Consider the following 18,963-nt stretch of genomic DNA (forward strand, 5'->3'; position numbering starts at 1 on the left):
ACTAGAACAGTCGAAGGCAATCCTAAACAAATGTGTTTTTAGTCTTGATTTAAAGGAACTCAGGCTTTCCGCACTTTTACAGTTTTCTGGAAGTTTGTTCCAGATAAGTGGAGCATAGGAACTAAATGCTGCTTCTCCATGTTTAGTTCTGGTTCTAGGTATGCAGAGCAGGCTGCAGCCAGAAGACCTGAGTGGTCTGGAGGGTTGATAAACTGATAGCAAGTCTGTGATGTATTTAGGTGCTAAGCCATTCAGAGATTTATAGACTAACAGAAGTATTTTAAAGTCTATTCTCTGAGATACAGGGAGCCAGTGTAAGGACTTTAGAACTGGGGTGATGTGCTCTACTTTCTTAGTCTTAGTGAGGACACGGGCAGCAGCGTTCTGGATCAGCTGCAGCTGTCTGATCCACTTTTTAGGCAGACCTGTGAAAACACCGTTGCAGTAATCAATTCGACTAAAAATAAATGCATGGATTAGTTTTTCCAGATCATGCTGAGACATTAGTCCTTTAATCCTGGAAATGTTCTTCAGGTGATAGAAAGCCGACCTTGTAATTGTCTTTAAATGGTTTTGGAGGTTCAAGTCTGAATCCAGCACTACACCTAGACTTCGGGCCTGATCAGTGGTTACTAGCTGAAGCGACTGAAGCTGTGTGCTAACTTTAGATCTCTCCTCTATTGGTCCAAAGATTATTACTTCAGTTTTGTTTTTATTCAGTTGAAGAAAATTATGGCACATCCAGGCATTGATTTCTTCTAAGCATTTCCTCGGTGCTTGAATTGGTTCATAGTCACCTGGTGACATGGTGATGTAAAGCTGTGTGTCGTCTGCATAGTTATGGTAGCTGATGTTGTTGTTTTTTATTAACTGAGCAAGAGGGAGCATGTAGATATTGAATAGGAGGGGACCCAGAATGGACCCTTGGGGAACCCCACATGTAATATTGTTGTTAAAAGGCAAGTTTGAATTTCACATCCGTTTCATCTAATGAAGGAATGTTTCTAATAAGATATTCATTTTGCTACAATAAAGTATTATTGGCATGTTTGGACTTTTAAGTTTCTCAAAAACTTAAAAGAATCAAATTTATCATTGCCTCTTCAACAGAAACATATTCCTCCCATTGACCAAAGTCTGCCTCTGATAGGTCGATTAGTCGCTTGTGATTGCTGCTTCCCTGGTAAGCTTGAGTAAGAAGAACTAGCACATCCAACAGGAATCTCTTTCTATAAGTTCTGGACTCATTTCAAACTGAAAAACTCCCACGAAGAGAAAAGACAATAAGGAGAAAATTATTGATACAATTACTTGGTCTTTGGTGCTCAGACCTTGACAGGAAACAGTGCTTAATTTTGATAGATATGCATGAACAGGAGTAAAGAATAGGGCTGTTTCCACCCAGGCCTGAAACTGGTGGTGGAGTGGAGATAGATGAAGTTGGTTAGTCTGCTGGTTAGCGAGACGGTATGCTTAGCTTTATGGGGAGATCCAGTGGACTGCATGAGCTGATACTAGAGCTTCACTCAGGGACCTGGAAGATGGAATTCCAGTTGGATAACACAAGTTGAGAGAACCTGTCCATGATGAGCAAGCATGAAGCGACAGTGGAGAGGAAAAACTCCCCGTTGGGAAGAAACCTCTGGCAGAATCAGGCTCAACATGGCGGTCTTCTGCCGGAATGGTTTAGATGAGACGCAGAATGCAGTAAGAGTCCGGGAAGAATGACACTCTGATGAAGCTTTAGCTACAATGGTGGAGGAGGGGCTGGAGGTGGGTTGAAACGGCGTCATCTGAGTGAAGTCACAAAGCGCATCTGCCGCCTACGCACAGGAGCACACAAGTGGATTAGAGGCTTTTTAAGATTAACTTTGGATGCCTATTGGCTTTCGTGCAGGTGTGGTTCAAAGCTGATTGGCTGTGTCGCAGGTAGGATGTAAGACAGGAATCAGTTTCTTCAGTTGAGCTTCTGCTTTGGCTCCATTATGAATACTCTATATATGTCAAATATTTTAAAAATACTTCAAAGTTCAGCGTAGGCCAGCGTTTTAGGAGATTCTGGGACATCATATCAGGCATACGCTGGCTGAATCGGCAAGGTGTGACATGGCACTAAGGTACCCAATTCCCTGGGTTCCAACTGACAACTTTTCTAGAAGTGACCTTTCTACCTAAAGATTAGCTGTGTGGGAAGGGATTTTTCCAGTCAGCCGAGCTGAGAGAAAAAACAGCTGGAGCAGCATTATTACCTCAATATTATCCAACATTGAAGTACTTTTGTACTATAATGGTGGTGCTGGTGTCAAAAGCTGAGAGATAAAAAAAAAAATACTATGAAGTCATAGTTTTTCATTCTAGTCTAAATTATTGAGACAACTAGTGCAGTACTTCTTTGGTTATATTTTTTCAGTAGCAGTAAAACAGATCCTAATGATGTATATAATTAATTAAATTCTTAATTATATGAATGACTTGAGTTTTTATAATCTTTTGAAACTTCTCTATCTTTGATTGATTTTAAAGCTTCTAGCAGCTCATATTAATGTCTATATTTATTATACACATGCATATATTGAGATTAACATTAAGATATGTAATAAGGAAAACTCAGTCAAAGATCAATAATTCATCTATCAGAGGCATTTTTATATAGAGTGACTCTGTTTTGATAGATTGAGTGACTGATTGGTTAAATCCTGCTAAAGAACTTCGTCCTCGGCCAATCTCCGTCATGCTGCTGCGGTCCATTGCTTTCCTGGAAAAGACTCAAGTAAACATCAGTGACACTGACCCCTAAAAGGACAGAATGTACAAAGATAAGTACTTTTACCAAGGACACATCATGGTCTAATTTTCATCACTTGCCTTTCTGAGAGTCAGCCACACTCTTTCATTGTGAGCTTGTCAGCCTGAGGTTGCCCATAAAGGTTTTTAGGGAATGATCTCTCTTAGATCTAAATATGTTTAATAAAAATGAGCATAGGGCTTTCAAACAAACCGAAGAAAATTGTGAATAACTCTTGAACAAAACTACTACAATTGCATTTTTATTGCTTTCTGTTTTACCAAAACATTAGCTTTTCTACTTCATGCATACTTTTTACTTATTAGTTGACTGGATAAATTTCTTCAAGAAAATAAGTTTATTGGACAAGTAACAATGTCCAGGAGTTAATGTTAGAGTCAGCAACACAGTGTTATGTATTTTTAAAGGAAAAAAGCTTTTTATTTCATCCAAAGTGAATATTTTACCATATTATTTGTCACATATTTGTGTTCTCATACATTTCATAACTTAAGTATTTTGTGACATATACTGTGTGTTACACACGCAATTGTATGCAACTCTATGTTTTAGGTTTTATAATGGAGAGCTTCAGCCGTTCACTACATTTGTATAGCTTTTGTGTTTTGTAGTTCTTTGACCTGTAGTCCTAATTTGACCAGTGTTGTTTATGTGTGTGTCTGTCGCAAAATGAAATCTGTAACATTGAACATTGATCGAAATTCAGCATAGCTGTCTGGAGTGTTTTTCTAACCACAATTGTGTTCTTACAGTTAACCCTACAAAAGGTGAAGGAAAAGGGAACTAAAAGCTACAATTATATGTATGAATCAGCCTTGGAATCTGATACGGACTTCTTTGAACCAGCAGACTGAGAAGTCATGGAGTTAGCTGTAAAGACAAGGCCATCTTCCATCTTCTCCCGCTTATTTCGTCAGGGTCGCGGTGGTGCCAGTACCTAGCTCTGGCAGTCTCTGGGCGAGAGCGAAATTACACCCTGGACACCAGTCTGTCACAGGGCAACACAGAGACACACAACCATGCACACATAAACTCCCACCCAAGGACAATTTTGAGTTGACAATTTACATAAAAGTCATGTTTTGAACTGTTGGAGGATGCGGGAGTACCCGGGGAGAACCCATGTATGCACGGGGAGAACATTCAAACTCCATGCAGAAAGACCTCAGGTTGGCTACCTACTCTGGCGTCTGTGTGCTCTCCTCCCTATGGTGGTGTCTGGTTCTTTCCCCTTTTGTTTTTTTTGCATGAAAAGTCACCTTTTTATCCTGAAAGCTTGACTGATGTTTTTTTTGTGTGTGAATTATTTTCAGAAAAAAAACCCTCATCAGTTCAAAGAAGAAGTCCTTTTCATTTCCTGACATTCGTCACCTTAAAAAGAAATAAGGTTTATATATCTAACTGGGCCTACATTTTTAGCCTGGCCAGCCAAATTGACTTATGCCCATTAGAGCGTACTCACTTAAGACCTTTTTAAATCAGTCAAGCTGGCCAGGCCACTAGTCTTTTACATTGTCTGCAGACAACACGTGAAATCCAACGGTCACACAAAGAAGAGAATAAGTGAGATACATTTTAGATCAGCAATAGCTGTAAATAACTAAGTCAGATTGGGAATACTGTAGTCAAGCTCAAATACTCTTCAACACTGAGGGTTGCTCTATTCCATGTTGTGAAGTGTAGCCATTATGTGGATATGGCTTTCACAGTAGTGCCATCCTTGTCTTTTACCTTCCCACTCCATCTTTTTAAAATGAACCACTGGCATCCTGAAAGTGTTATCTCAATCAAACATTAAAGTTGAAAGGCAAAAGATGAGTTGGTTTTAAATAAATAAAAAAAAACACATACACACATTGCCATGGTGACGAGGTCGGGCTAAAACGCGCTGCTCTGTGTCATGGCCAATTTCTTGGTGATTCTGAGCGCAGTAGAATAAAAATGTTCTTTAATGAAAGCACTCAAGATGATGACAGAGCCGAGGGCTGTTATTAAGTCTGATGGAGGGAGCATGACGACTGGTCTGAATGTAGCCCACACACATTTTTATTCTAACCTTAACAGCAGGAGGCTGATTCTTCTTCACTGAAGGTGCCCGGTTTACATACGTTTGTTTAGGTTTTCGTTTGACTCTGCATGGAGAAGCGAAGACACGAGTACAAACACATGAGCTTCTTTATTTTTAGGGCAGATGCCTTATGGTGAGGTCAAGCAGGGCGTCAAAGGACTCTAATACGAAGGACATAACTCAAACTCCAAGCACAGTATGTTTCCACCATTCATGCATCACTATCTGGTTGACAGCTGAATTAGACACACACACAGGCGAGCTGGCCGCCGTGCACACTGGCATGTCCTGATGTCACCGACTCCCCGAGTCATCTACAGGCATCTGCTTTTGAATGCAGCCCAAAAATGTTAATGAGAGGCTATGACAGGGCTGGGATTGTGAAATGATGCCTGGTGATAGGACCTACCATACACGACACAAATAAAACCTAGATGTGGAGGGGGTTGGAGATATCACAGAGAGACAACATTGTCCTCTAACTCCCCTGGCTGTTTATTGTAACCCATAAGGCCAATGAGCCGGAACAGGTTTGTAGTGAAAATGTTTACATGTAAACATCAGCATTGTTCTTAAGCTTTGGCATCCCATTAACTATTTTGGAATGACCAATATAAAGCAATTTAACTAAAGTGTTTGAATAAACAAATAATGTAAACTATGCAATAGGGTAGTCTTAGCACCAGCTGCTTCAGTCTTCGGTCTTTTGTGCCTTCTAACAGGTTTTCTTCATCGACGGCCCTTTATTTAGCCCCAACCTCCCATCAACTCTCAGCAGGTTCCCTGTTAGACCATAGCTTGCTAAAAGTGTGTTGATGATGCCGAAAGTATTTCACCTAGGAATAATTTCAATTCAGGTTATTTATATAGCGCCAATTCACAACACATGTCTTCTCAAGGCACTTTACAGTTCAGCATATCATCCAGTCAAATTGATTCAAAGTTTTCTATCTAAGGAATAATGGAATGTGCCGTTAAAGTGTGTTTACGCCAAATTCGATTCCAGTATTTGCATGGTGGGCAACAAGCTCAGCTCCTGGCTCTTCACTGCGTCATCAAATCGGAGAAGCATCTATTCGGTATTTAACAGTTTTAACATACCGGTAACATGGCAGACCTAGATTTTACAGGTTTTAAACTTGTTAATTTGGCCAATTACCTATTCCCTTCATATTCAGCTGTTCCCACCACTGTTATATTTACAGTAGGAAGCATAGAAAACCATTGTCCACTCTTATTTTCCCAGAATGAATTGTTGATTAAAGGAGAAGTTCGGTTTTTTACACTTTAAGCCCATTTTCTGTAGTGTCCAGGATGAAATCGAATGATCGACACCAAAAGTTTGACAATTGCTCCTGTCTCTGCTTTTTGGCTCATTTAGAATCACCCCCTGGCTGCTTTAGAATGGCTTCCATAGTGCATGTCCGATAATGTCCTTAGAACAACCTTAAACGTTCTTTTTTTTAAATATGCTACTCACCGGGTCGTCAGCGCTGTTCAATGACGTTCCAAAAAAAGTTTCGTAAAGAAAAAACTTTCCTGTAGTGTTTTATTTAGCATTTTGTAAATCCCATTGAGTTCTGTAGGAATAGTCAATATTCCCCTGCCACCGGAAACGGAAATGGGGCCTGTTTACACAGTTGTAGTCTTTTCGCTTCACTCTGTGTACTCCGACGTCGAGGTGCTAACGTCTCTGTTAAACACTTTAAAAAACTCTGAAAATGGAATACGAAAGGTGGATTCTTGATTCTCTTATGCTACGTTCACACTGTAGGCCTTGATGCTCAATTCCAATTTTTTTGTGGAATCTGACTTTTTTTGCGATGCCGTTCATATTTCAAAATATATGCAACTTGTATGTGATCTCCTGTGCAAACTGCATTAATTCAGCTTAAGAGTCCCACATACGCAGTAGAGGACGCAATGAAGTCACAAGCCAGCCTACTTCGTGTTTACGGAAGTAAACATGGATGTAGTGCTGGAGCGCATCTAGCGATCCTTCTAAACCTTAAAACCTCAATCTTCTCAAGACGGTTAAAAAAAAAAAATACTGCTCTCCGCATCATCGTCTGCCATGATTCTTGTTTTTCTTGCTGCTTTTGTGTAGCAAGAAGCAGAATAGTGACCTATGTCGGTTACTAATGGTGTTCAGGTCGGATGAATGCGACTTGATCGTTCACACACCAGTCGCATTTGAAAAGATCAGATTCGGATCGGATTCAGGACCACATAGCCAAGTGGCCAGGGACGGATTGGAAAAAATCTGATCTGTGTTGTTCAGACTGTCATGAAAAGATCAGATCCAGGTCGCATGTGGGCAAAAAAACAAAAATCTGATTTGGGTCACTTCAGGCTGCAGTTGGAACATTGCCTTACACACTTAGGCTGACCCTTCACATGCTGGTACCCTGGGTAAAGAACCACACTTTGTTAACTGGAAGCTTTGTCACTATTTAGTCTTTTGTTTTCTTTGTAGATGTAAACCTAAACTATGATGTCTTTTGAATCTTTATATTAGTATCTAAATATTCATCCTTTGTTCTTTTTAAAATAATTCAAACAATTCAATTAATCGTCATTCAGTTCTTATCTGAAAATTAACATAAAAAACATGTTTTCATATTTTTCTTCCTGTGTGATTTGCTCTAAAACGTTTAACATTTTAAAAGCTCTGGTGTGAATTGCTGCTTTTTTATTCTCCCCGCTCTGTTTTCTCACCAACTGATTATATTTGGTCCCTCTCAGTTTTCCTCTCATCCCCTCGCGCTGTGATTCGGTATCTCTGTCGCGCAGGCGGCGGCAGTGGCGCAGCGCGCGCTCATTACCCAGGCACTTTATCTTTTTCTTGACTGGCTCGCGGGACCGAACACGCTCTCACGAGGAAGCTGAGCTCTCTCTCTCTCTCGGTAATCTGTGGCAGCTGGAAATGGACAGCGACGGGAAAGGAGCTCTTCAGCCGCCTCACACAGGTAGGAAAACAATGTTTTGTCACCCAATTTCCACGCCGGTTGCACCTAAACTGGGTTTGGACTTCTTTTGTTGCATCACTTTTTAAAAATTATCAAATTTATTTTTATATAATCAGAAGTAATAATCTCCACATATCCCAATCATGTCTGTGTTGTGGTTGATTTCAACCTGCTTTAAGACGTAAATAAAAAGTTGTGCATCTTTGCAGTCACACCAATAGTTTTTAGTTTTTTTCTTTTTAAGGAGCGTAGAGCATACAATAAAGCAAAAAGCAGTTTTATTGAATGGGAATTGATTATCCTGTTTGCACTTTTCTGCTTTTTGTTTGTTTTAAAAGGCTGGTGCTTAATCCAATTTTTTTTCTTTGCTGTTTTATATATTTATGTGATGCTGAATATCTTACTTTTAAAATAACATATGATATTTTTCATAATTTGTCTTATTTTGTTATAAAATTATATTTGATAAGACATCTGTGTGTGTGTGAATGGAGGTCAAAGTCATTATTGCCCATTTAATGAACAGAACAGGTTAAATTAATTTTATGCTCATTCATATTGTTCTTTAATAGCTTTTGATGTGTTCCTACATTTTCAGTTGTGTCCTACCCACCTATATTATTCAGTGGAATTCAGTTATTGCGAGTCCGAGGTACTGAAATATATTCATCAGATGTAAATCGGTCTCTTTACAAAACTACTCATAATTATGTTTATAAAATATATAGGCTTAACTCATTTAACCTAATATTTTATTTCAGTTTTAACAAAACTGAATTTCAATTACCAACATGTCTATTAGTATGAAACATATGATTAGGGTTTAGAAACAGATGATATTCCAAAGAATATGGCAAATTTATTTCCCCAGGGGGATAATATATGTTTATTCTTTGATAAACATTTTTCACTGCATAGATAGATTTGTATATCTATATATGAGGGGGGATATCTTTGTTTTGTTCTAAACTGAAGCCTTTTTTCGTTTGACATTCAAACCACAAAATCCTAATTCCCTGTTTGATTTGTTTCATTGTTTGTAAATATTTATTGGCATTGTATAGAAGGTGGTAATTTTAAAACAAATATTGGCCTCCAAAAAAAATATCACCCTTAAACACACACTATAGAGACCATGCGTCTGCCTGTCCATTGCTGTGAAATCGTCAGCAGTAAATCGCCGGCAACTGATTCTCAAAATCATAGGGGGGAGATTGCTACCAGCCGAATGCCTCCTCGCCTCAGTATTCTTTTCATGGGTAGACATCTTAAGCTGGCGCCGAAAAAGCAAAGCAGCCAGCTTTTTCTAACATGATTTTTTACAGTCAGGTAGAGCTCCAATATGGCGGCTGGTCTTGCATTTTCTCTTGATATAGGCCTACAGATTTTTATGTTAAATACAATAAAACCAGAATTTTTCTTATTTTTTTGCACAATTCTTATAAAAGCCTTTGATAAAGTCAGAAAATACAGCACATCTTCATATTTTAAAATTTTAAAGTTTTATTTCAAAATTTGCTTCTGGCTCTTACCTTCTGTGTATATATGCTAATAAAGACCACTGTGTGTCTCGTTCGCTACTGCAGGTGTTGCTGTGGTTTACTGAGCTGCAGCTAAATTCAAGTAGAGACACTTAAACACCCTGCATTGGCTACATCATTTCGCTCTGCATCCTCTTTAAATGACCTTGCTCTCCTCAGTCCCTCTTTGCGTGAGCTTCAAACCTAAATGGCCACAAATGACTGTCTCCTGCCTGCCAAGCTCTGCCAACGCGCTGTTCTTTTCCAACTGCTCTGAAGCAATAATTTTGCTGCAAACAAAAGGTCCTTGATTCATCAAGTCCCGCATCTCCCACTGCCCACTCCCCAGAGGGATGCAGTCATTTTCACTAGCACTCCTCATGTGTGCAGATGGGAGTTTGCGCTTCTTTTTTTTTTACTTTCCTTTTTTTTTTGTAGCTTGTGCAATTTTGCCAGGCTCTTCATTGCCTCTACTTCTGGACCCAAATCACACAAGGGAAACTAGTGGTAAAGTGTATTCCCCTCAGAGATGAACTTATTGCACCTACATTAAACCAGGATTTAGGACTTCATGTTGTGTAACAAGTACTTCAATGTAAAATAAATAAATAAATAATTTAAGTTTGATGCTGCTGACAAAAGTAAACAGATATAAAGGATGCTAAGAACACCTGTAGGTCTCATAGGATTTTTGGAATGATTACATGCAGCTTTATGACAAAGACTTTATGTGAAGAAAAATCTGTTAACCTGATGAGCAAGAGCTGACCAAAAATACACCCACTGTTGGAAGTTGTTTTTCATAATAATAAATCACTGTTTCTTCACTTTTAAGACTGAACATGATTTTGCTGTATAACCAAATATACCCTTCAGCTCCAGCCTTTGATTTTAAAGTATTTGCTTATTTTCATTGACTTAATTGATTGAAGAACAAGGGAAATAATCTCAAAGCTGTTTGTTTGTGTAAATCTGAAAAATTAACCCATCAAAATAATATCATTATTGTTACCGAATAGCAACAACAATGGCCCCAACTCAAAATAAGGTTTTATGTGTTAAGGCCAAAGACAGGCCATATGCATATTTATTTATGTTACCACAAAAGTTGCTGACATACACACAGCCAGCCCCTAGAAAAAAAATAATAAATGAAGGAAGAAATGTTCAACAAATACATTATTTTCCCTAATTTTGATAAGGCAAAAATAAAAATAAATAATCAATGATTTTTGGGTTTTACAATATGTTCAATTTAATAAAAATCATGTTTCGTATTTAAATAAACCAATACTATTAGTATATGCACTCTGCCTTGGCTCTCTGCAGGCCTGCAGGAGGAAGGGATTTCCTAGTATTGTGTTTCTACTACCTTTGTTGAATTATGTTTTTACCTTTTATAGCATTGTGTTCTAGCCTGATAGTTATTAGTTTTTTTGCACTGCTTTTAATTTCCTCCATTGAGCCAGCCAAAGCTGATGCATGCTAAGTCCTAATAGTAGCAAACAGTGTTTTTTTTTTAAAGCATCTAAGATGAAGTCTTAATCTTCAGGATTAGTCTTGGTCACATTTTAATCATAATGATATGTGATGGGTGTAGTCAAATAAAACTTAATTAGTTTTTGGCCTAGTTTTAGTCAGTTTTATGTAACAAAAAAAGTGAACCTTTACAATTTTTGATTAACAACCAAATTCTTTACCAGACTGACAGCTCTTGCCTAGATACTACAATTGTTGGGTATTGAATAGGGATGGGACGATTTATGAAAACCGTCCGAACCGTTCGGTTCGATTCGCGTGTGTTTCGTTCGGTTCATGCGCTGCTCCTTTTTCTCATAGGCGAAGCGTGTACACTCCAGAGCAGAAGGTGGCGGTACTACGACCAAAGCCAACCACCAGTAGTAAACAAGAAGAAGAAGAAGCGAAGCAGCTTAGCCGGGTGTAGCAGGGAAAAAAATCAGTTGTTGTGGAGAATTGTGTGGGTATGGCGAGTGGGAAAGAACAGAAGTTGGAAGATGCGCCAGCAGCACTTTATAGGTCTGCTGTATGGGACCACTTTGCATTTAGAGTGACCTACGATGACGGCGGAAAGAAAGTTGTGGATAAAAGTGCAACAGTGTGCAAGCATTGTGCAACACGTTTTGTTTATGCTAACAGCAACATGACCAACATGTCATGCTAACTCCGAAATCCCTCATACTCCGTCAGCAACCCCCGCTGCGCTCCAGACCGGCTGCTCAGAGCAAAGCACACAGCCTCCACTGTGGCTCCCGTCCGCTCCCCTCTGAGTCCCTTGGAGATGTTAGAGAGCATGCGTGAGATGATTAAATTCAAAGCAGCAAAACATAAGTAAATGATCCAGGGTTTCCGCAAACCCTTTAAAATAATTACAATCCATTATTTTTGGGGGGATTTTTTCATTAATTTCATAAATTTTTATGGGATTTCGGTGTTACAATCAACATATACCGAATTGAACCGAACCAAAAACTGTGACCACGAAACCGTGAATCGAACCGAACCGTGGATTTTGTGAACCGTTCCACCCCTAGTATAGAATGCCACCGTGCAGTTCATCATTGCTGTTGGGCAGAAAACTTGATTTATAGAATTCAAATTATTTTTTTTATGAACTAATTTTTTTTATTTTTATTTAACCTTTATTTAACCAGGAAAGTCCCATTGAGTTAAAGTAACTCTTCTTCCAGGGAGTCCTGGCCAAGAAGGCGGCTTAAAAAGTTACATTAACATAAAACCACAGGAGACAAGACAACCACAGCTACATATCATCTAGGCAAAAGTAAACACAACACAACAAGATTGGGCATACACATACAACCAAAAAGCAAACAGCAAACAAGGCATCCAATCAAAAACAGTTGCATCTGTCAGTGAATGATGATTTTAACAGGTCTTTAAAAGAATTTATGGATGGAAGTACTTCAAGATTTAAAGTGGCTTGAAGTTCATTCCATGCTTTAGGTGCAAATGATGAAAATGCTGTTTTTCCTAGTTCAGTTCTTGTAAATGGAGTATGTAAAAGTATTTTTTCTGATGACCTAGTCCTGTAAGTACTATCTCAAATGGAAAGTAAATTACAAATGTATAAAGGTAGTTTACCCATAAGGGCTTTGGCAATGCCCTACTTTATAAAAAAAACTATGACACAAAAGCTGTGAAAATAGCAGATCTAGTTCAACACATCATATTGGTTAATATAGCAGACAATCTAACAATAAAGTGTACAATAAAGGAATGGTTCTAGACATGTAAGGTTTCCATCCCAAAGCAAACACTTCCTGATCTACTTGCATTACACACAGATCAATAAAATCTTTATTACTCCAAATGTGCAATTTCTTATTATTTGCCCCTTTGTTACCACTGCTCAGGCATCAAAGTAGATTTAATTTACAGGGTTTTGATATAAAGAAAATACAGCGAGAACCTACATAATTGCCTTGTAATGCCACGACAATCCAGACATAAACTGAATGAATATGCTTACTAATATGTTTAAATATTTAAAGGAAACTGAGAAAATGTTTTAATGACAATACAAGAAAAAATTTACATTTTGTATACGTTATGAGCAGGGTGAAGTACGTTGAACACGCAGACACACATCGATATATGTTAAGCACGTTGAGAAGTTTTAAAAATGCTTGAAATTGCGCGACATATACCAGTATATGCCATACATGGGCTATAAGTTACAGGTAAGTTATCTGATCGTTGACATACATTACGTGTAAGTCACTCGTAACTCGTGGTGTCCAGTGTATCCAAATTCTGAGTAACTTGTGCATCGTTTATTCGTAACTTATGAGGGAGCTTTAACTGATACTTCTTAATGCCCATGAAATGATGCTTGTGAATCATTACAGGGGCATTACGCTGCCGTGCATTATGCATAGGTTAGGCTGTCATTGGACATACGCTCTGGACTCCATGAATACGCTATGTATACACCCAAAATTGAAAAAAATACATAGAAAGTTCAGCGTATGCCACCGTTTTAGGAGATTCTGGGACGTCGGGCATACGCTGGCTAAATCGGCGAGGTGTGTCAGGGTCCTAAAGAAGAGCATCATTGCCACGTGGTATAATACTGCCACGCCACGGAATTGGCGGCACCCACATTGGATTTCATAACAAATTTCTGTCCTTTAGTGTGTCAATTAATATTTCATCATATGTTTATAATTGTTGGTTTGGAAGGTTAAACAAAGGATGATATAGAACTGTTAATCCAAAAAAAGAAAAAAAAAGAAACAACAGAATGCACTGCAGAATGGAACTGCCGTTTCACAATAGCAAGTCCTTGGTGGAGCAATGTCTCAGCAAGAAACATCCACTGCTTGAGACGTTTACGTTCCCTTTGAACTTTATTTTTCATGTTGAGTACTTGACGCTGCTTCGTCATGCAGCCCAGCTGAATGGGCTCTATTTAGGTAATAACATAAGATTTTATTGATTGTTTATTTTCACAGCCTGGATTGCGTAAAATGCCTTCTGCATCCTTTTCACCATTAAAAGATGCAAGGTTATACGGCACCTGAGGCCGTTTGGAACAATTCATGTGTTCTAGCATTGCTGCACCTACTTCTCTTGTACTATTGGTGTTGTTCCACAGAGGATGAACAGAGGCTCCCTTTTCCTGGACCCTCATTAACATGAAAAGAAGGTTCATCTGTGGCGTCAACAGTTAATGAGATGGAACAAATTTGACTCTAATAAACCATTAAATGTCTTTCTTTGCATCTGTAATTCATCTATCCATCCATCTTTACAGCTTGGCTGTCACGTCTGTGGGGAGGTGGTGCCTCTCTAGCAGTCTATGGGCAAATTACAAGAGGTACACCCTGGGCAGTTCCCTAGTCCATCACAGTGCAATGCAGAGACATATAATCATACACACACCCATTCACAGAGGGGCTCAGTTTTAGTTACATTACATTTAACCAAAGAAAGATGCTGACTTTCTCATTCCAGGTCTTCAGGTGGCAGTAGTATCCTTAAAGTGGGTTTGCCGCTGCACAGAATGGAGGAGAGAGTTGCAGCTAGCACATAGATCCATGCATTCAAGTTAGAGTAAGGACTTATTCACACAACATTAACATTAAAGTCCTGCCACAATGGACTGGACAGTTTCATAAAAACAATGAAACCTGGAGTGAAACTTCCACTTGTTGTTGGTAGTGAAAAGGAAAGTAAAAAAAAATGCAAATGAAACATTGGTAAAAAAAAAAATCACAATTTAGATTTTTTGCAAAATCCTTTATCTCAACTGAAGACTGCACCATCTGACAGCCTACAGCCCTAATTTAAATATATTTCAAAATATGTAGAGCTAAGAAATAATAAAAAAAAAAGATAAATTTACACCTTTATTAAAAATTTGCACAGTGATGTTTTTAGAAATGTATGGTCTGGCACCAAAACTGCTGAATGCCCAATGTGGGGTCCCAAGGTCTAAGGAGCTAATTGGTTTTAGCCGAGCCAACAGTTTCTGGGCATTTAAGGCAATCAGGATGTTGCTCTGAGAAAATGACTATAGTAACACAGTGATCTCCCCTTGTTTGGTTTCTGCAGCACTAAGTATTTAAGGACTGTTGTGAAGTTTTTAACCTTTGGATATATGCATTCAAGACGTATGAATCAGCAAGACTGTTTTGGTGCTGAGGAATTTGTAAAAAAGACTAAGAGTCCCACTACTTTATCAAATGTGATAATTGTTATTTTTTTATCTATGGTCAAGTTAAAGGCCAGTTGAGTTTTTAAAGTTCTTTATTATTTGATCTGTTCTTATTTTTTAGACAAGCCTTTAAAGCAGTTAAACTTGTATTGATGTTGAGCTGTTGCTTTGTAGCGTGTCGCGTCATGAAGGGTGCACTAAGTGTGTATCAAGCGTTTGCTTCATTTAGTGGAGGAACCAAAAATGATGATGCCATAAACCTCGCTACCAAGCCATATAACATGACTAAAGGAAGTAGTTCAGATTTTGACAATGTTGTTTGAGTGTTTGTTGGAGAGTTGCTTTCAGTTCAAGCTTTGGATAGTTTGAAGATGGTTTAGAGAGTTTAGGTGATAGAAAGAAAGATGGTTTGAAAATTGAGGAAAGGAAGGAGGATGGAACCAGCAAGGAAGAGTCTCTCACCTAATAGGAATATTTTTAACTTAGTACCTTCTAATAATATAAGGTAAGACTGATATATGAAATATCCATTAGATTTACTTCTCAAGTTCTGCATTTTATTGTTCTTTTGCTTGTTTGTTTGTTTTTTTTTGGTAGGTAAGGTATTTTTTATGTTGCAGGGTAAAAGGGTACATAACAACACCTCATCCATGCTGTGAGACTCATAGCTGGGATCTTCACTTTAAATGGGCCTGGAGAAGTAGTGTCCAAAGACAAATGGTTTCAATAAAACCAAAATAGTTTAAAAATAAATAAATAATTCAACTTCCATAACCAGCTTTGCCCGTCTGCTAAAGCAGCTTTGTACTTAAGTGATAGAAAAGCTTACGCTATGTAAGATTGTACTTTTCTCAGGAAACTTAAAGGCACACTATGTAACTTTTTGCCACTAGGGGCGATAACTGTAACTTTAAAGTCTAGCACCCCTAGTGGCAGAATGCCTGAGATTTACACATTTAGGCTGTGGGTCTCTGTTAGCTTTTGTTTGTAGCCTGCTAGCTTTCTCTGGCAGAATTTTGCTTGTCCTAAACATTGGAAATAAATTATAAATAATATTAAACTTTTTCCTTGTCTTGACCATGACCAGGAGTCAGCAGGCGGAAAAATAGTAGAGCAAAAGCCCTAGCTCCATGACTGTATAAGAGACTGTGACCATAAAGCGATACGTTTCTTCAGATCACACGACCTGGCCAACGACGGTGCCAGGCTTCTCCCAACTTACATATTTCAAGATGGGAGCCCCGCTTGTACCATTGATAGCGTCAACCTCTGTATATTAGCCTGAGGAGTCATTTAAAATAACTCATATGCGTCAACTCTTTATGTCACAAAGTCTGCAGAGTGCCTTTAACAATCATATTAAAAAATCTTTTATTATACCCCTGTTATTATGAGAGAAACTAGTTATTAACTATTAATGAGAAATCCAAGGGCCCTAAAGTATAGAAATACATGCAAGAATCACAGACTATATTGTTGACTGCTCTGACGTGAATCACCATGCATGTTTAAATCCAGCATCAAAATCTCAACTCTGTAAAATGATTATCTGTGACAAACATCATGGTACTATTTTAACTTCTTCTTTGAAGTCTTTGATTTAGCAAAATACCCTATTGTAATGTACTTTTTTTTACTTAGATAAGAGATTTTTGTCTTTACTTTGGACATTGAGTTTTGCAAAAGGTGCCTAAAAACTGAATTATTATTTTTATTATTATTTTGAATTTTAAATTGCCAAATGAGAAAACACAGTCCCGGCCTGAAACAAATTTATTACTGCAGAAGAACATCTGCCCCACTTTCTTAGTCTATCAATCAGTGAACATCCATCATAATCAGTTGTGAAAAATCCAGCACTGAGATCCACCAAAGAAGTTATATGGATACAATTTTAGGACTTGTGCCACTAATGTATTCTCAGTCCAGAGGCATGGTTGAAAATGTAACCTAAAAATCATTACATTGTTTTTTCTTAAAAAGATAGTTGGAACCAATAGGCTCACTTGAATCTTATTGCAGAAGCTATCAAAATGTCACCCAGATGAGTAGTGACGGTCAAAAGCTTTAACTTACAGTAAAATAGTGTATCATAATTAGGGATTCCCGGGTTCTTACTATTTTTTTAGACCAACTTGCTGTCCCTATCCCTTTACAGATGGGCTTTAGTCCTTTTCCATGCCTACTGTAGAGAGTTTAAGGAAAATCTGCTCTGGATTCTTTACTGCAGTCACAGTTTACATATGTACTTCACAGCAGGGCAATTTTCTGCTGGAGAAGGATTCTCACAGCTGGATATGTTAGGAAGAGATGGGCAAGAGATCCTCTGTCTACAACACAAAAGGCAGCACAGAACTCAGAAAAATACCATGTGGATTTACCTACCTTTTTTTTAAAGAACTGTGTTGACAGTAGCACATATAGTTCCTCAATGTGTCGATGTAATGGGATTTATTCTTATGAATGTATTAAGGGGTTAGGTAAGGAAAGATATCAATAGTAAAGACAACAAAGGGACAACCCTTACTACGTCTTCAACAAAATGCTGCAGAGATGTTTGTGTATGCTCCCAATAGCTCCAGCATCTGAACAAAATATTAGAATCTGAAAAATATTTTAGAAACATAGCGTTTGAGGTTAATTTTCTATGACATCTTTAGGCTCCTAATCAAGCTTATTCTGTGCAGGACTAACGTCTCTGAGCATCACATGTGCCCTGTGGTACTGCAACATGACAAAAAGGTCACATTCACAGATTACCTCTATCCCAAACACTGCTGATGAAGCCCTGCTTGTCGTTTTTGACCCCCGTCCCCACCCCCTGCTTTGTAGTTTCTCTCCTATCTCAGAGCTTTTTCTTTTGTGCTTTAGCATTTGGCCGCCACTGTCTGCCTCAGTAAAAACCATCAGCTGTGAAATTGAGAATAATCATGTGGAACGAGATTGAGCGGGGAGCAGCTTGAGCTCCAGCCCTCCCCTGTCAATGGAGTCATGGCTTCTACTGATAAAGTCTACCAAAGACTGAACAATCATCCACTGTTCATTTAGCCGTTCACTTTTTGCAAACATTTTTTTTCTCCAAAACCCTTATATTTTTAGTGTCAGTGTGAAAAAACAACAATTAAATATACATTTGAAAAGCTGTGAATTTCCTGTGTGTATAATGGAGATTGATGGCACGTCCTATTGGTGCTCTACACTGAATGCTTCAGCTGCCATGTGCGTGGCATTCCTAATGTGTTTTATGACTAATGGCCATGATAGCCAGCTGGCACACAACTATCTCCGTCTTTATTTGAAGACCCTCTGGACAGTTGGCAAAGTAAAAGGCAAATAAAACAAGGAAGATCCCCATCCATGTTGTAGATGATATTTACATAAAACAAAAATACACACAATAATATATGGGATGTTTGTCAAGTTTCAAATTTTCTGGATAAAACATAATTTAAACTCATTTATACACACAAAGATTTTATTTCTAACATTTTAATAATGTAGTTAAGACTTCTCTTAAAGAACATTTGATACTTTTATACAACTTTTATACGTTTTATACTTTTATACAACTTTAATATGAATCATTTGGTTTTGGTTCATGAATCTGAATAATTCATTATTTATTATTATATTTTTTTATGTCTATTTCAAATGTACTTTTCTACAAACAGTATTAACATCATTAAATAAAGTTTGGAAACTATAACTATATTAGAGAAAAGGATTCCATTATTGAAGCCATACATGAAGTAAAAGACACACTAATTAAGGATAATTGCACTTAGTGTAATCTGTTCATTTATTCCTTTATGATTGATGATAATGATGATTATGATAAGAATATTAATCATTTTTAATTAGTAATTTTGATCATAATGACTGTATTTTTCCACAAGAAATAC

General features: G+C 38.0%; 1 protein-coding gene across 3 annotated transcripts in view; it reads left to right on the top strand.

Moving 5' to 3' along the window:
* The first annotated feature begins 7,166 nt into the window (after positions 1 to 7,166).
* LOC119792217 (zinc finger protein 385B-like) overlaps positions 7,167 to 18,963 on the top strand; it is a 107,476-nt gene continuing 95,679 nt past the window's right edge. Inside the window, exons 1-2 of one of the 3 annotated variants that reach the window (XM_038298748.1) lie at positions 7,167 to 7,286; positions 7,668 to 7,843. In XM_038298748.1, the coding sequence (XP_038154676.1) occupies positions 7,801 to 7,843 (43 nt within the window). In that variant the 5' untranslated portion in view covers positions 7,167 to 7,286; positions 7,668 to 7,800. Of the gene's footprint in view, positions 7,287 to 7,647; positions 7,844 to 18,963 lie in introns of those variants that run through there. The other 2 variants (XM_038298745.1, XM_038298747.1) reach the window with 2 other exon arrangements.

Source organism: Cyprinodon tularosa, unplaced genomic scaffold, assembly GCF_016077235.1.
Source record: "Cyprinodon tularosa strain WSP-4 unplaced genomic scaffold, ASM1607723v1 ctg413, whole genome shotgun sequence".
NCBI classification, from domain to species: domain Eukaryota; kingdom Metazoa; phylum Chordata; class Actinopteri; order Cyprinodontiformes; family Cyprinodontidae; genus Cyprinodon; species Cyprinodon tularosa.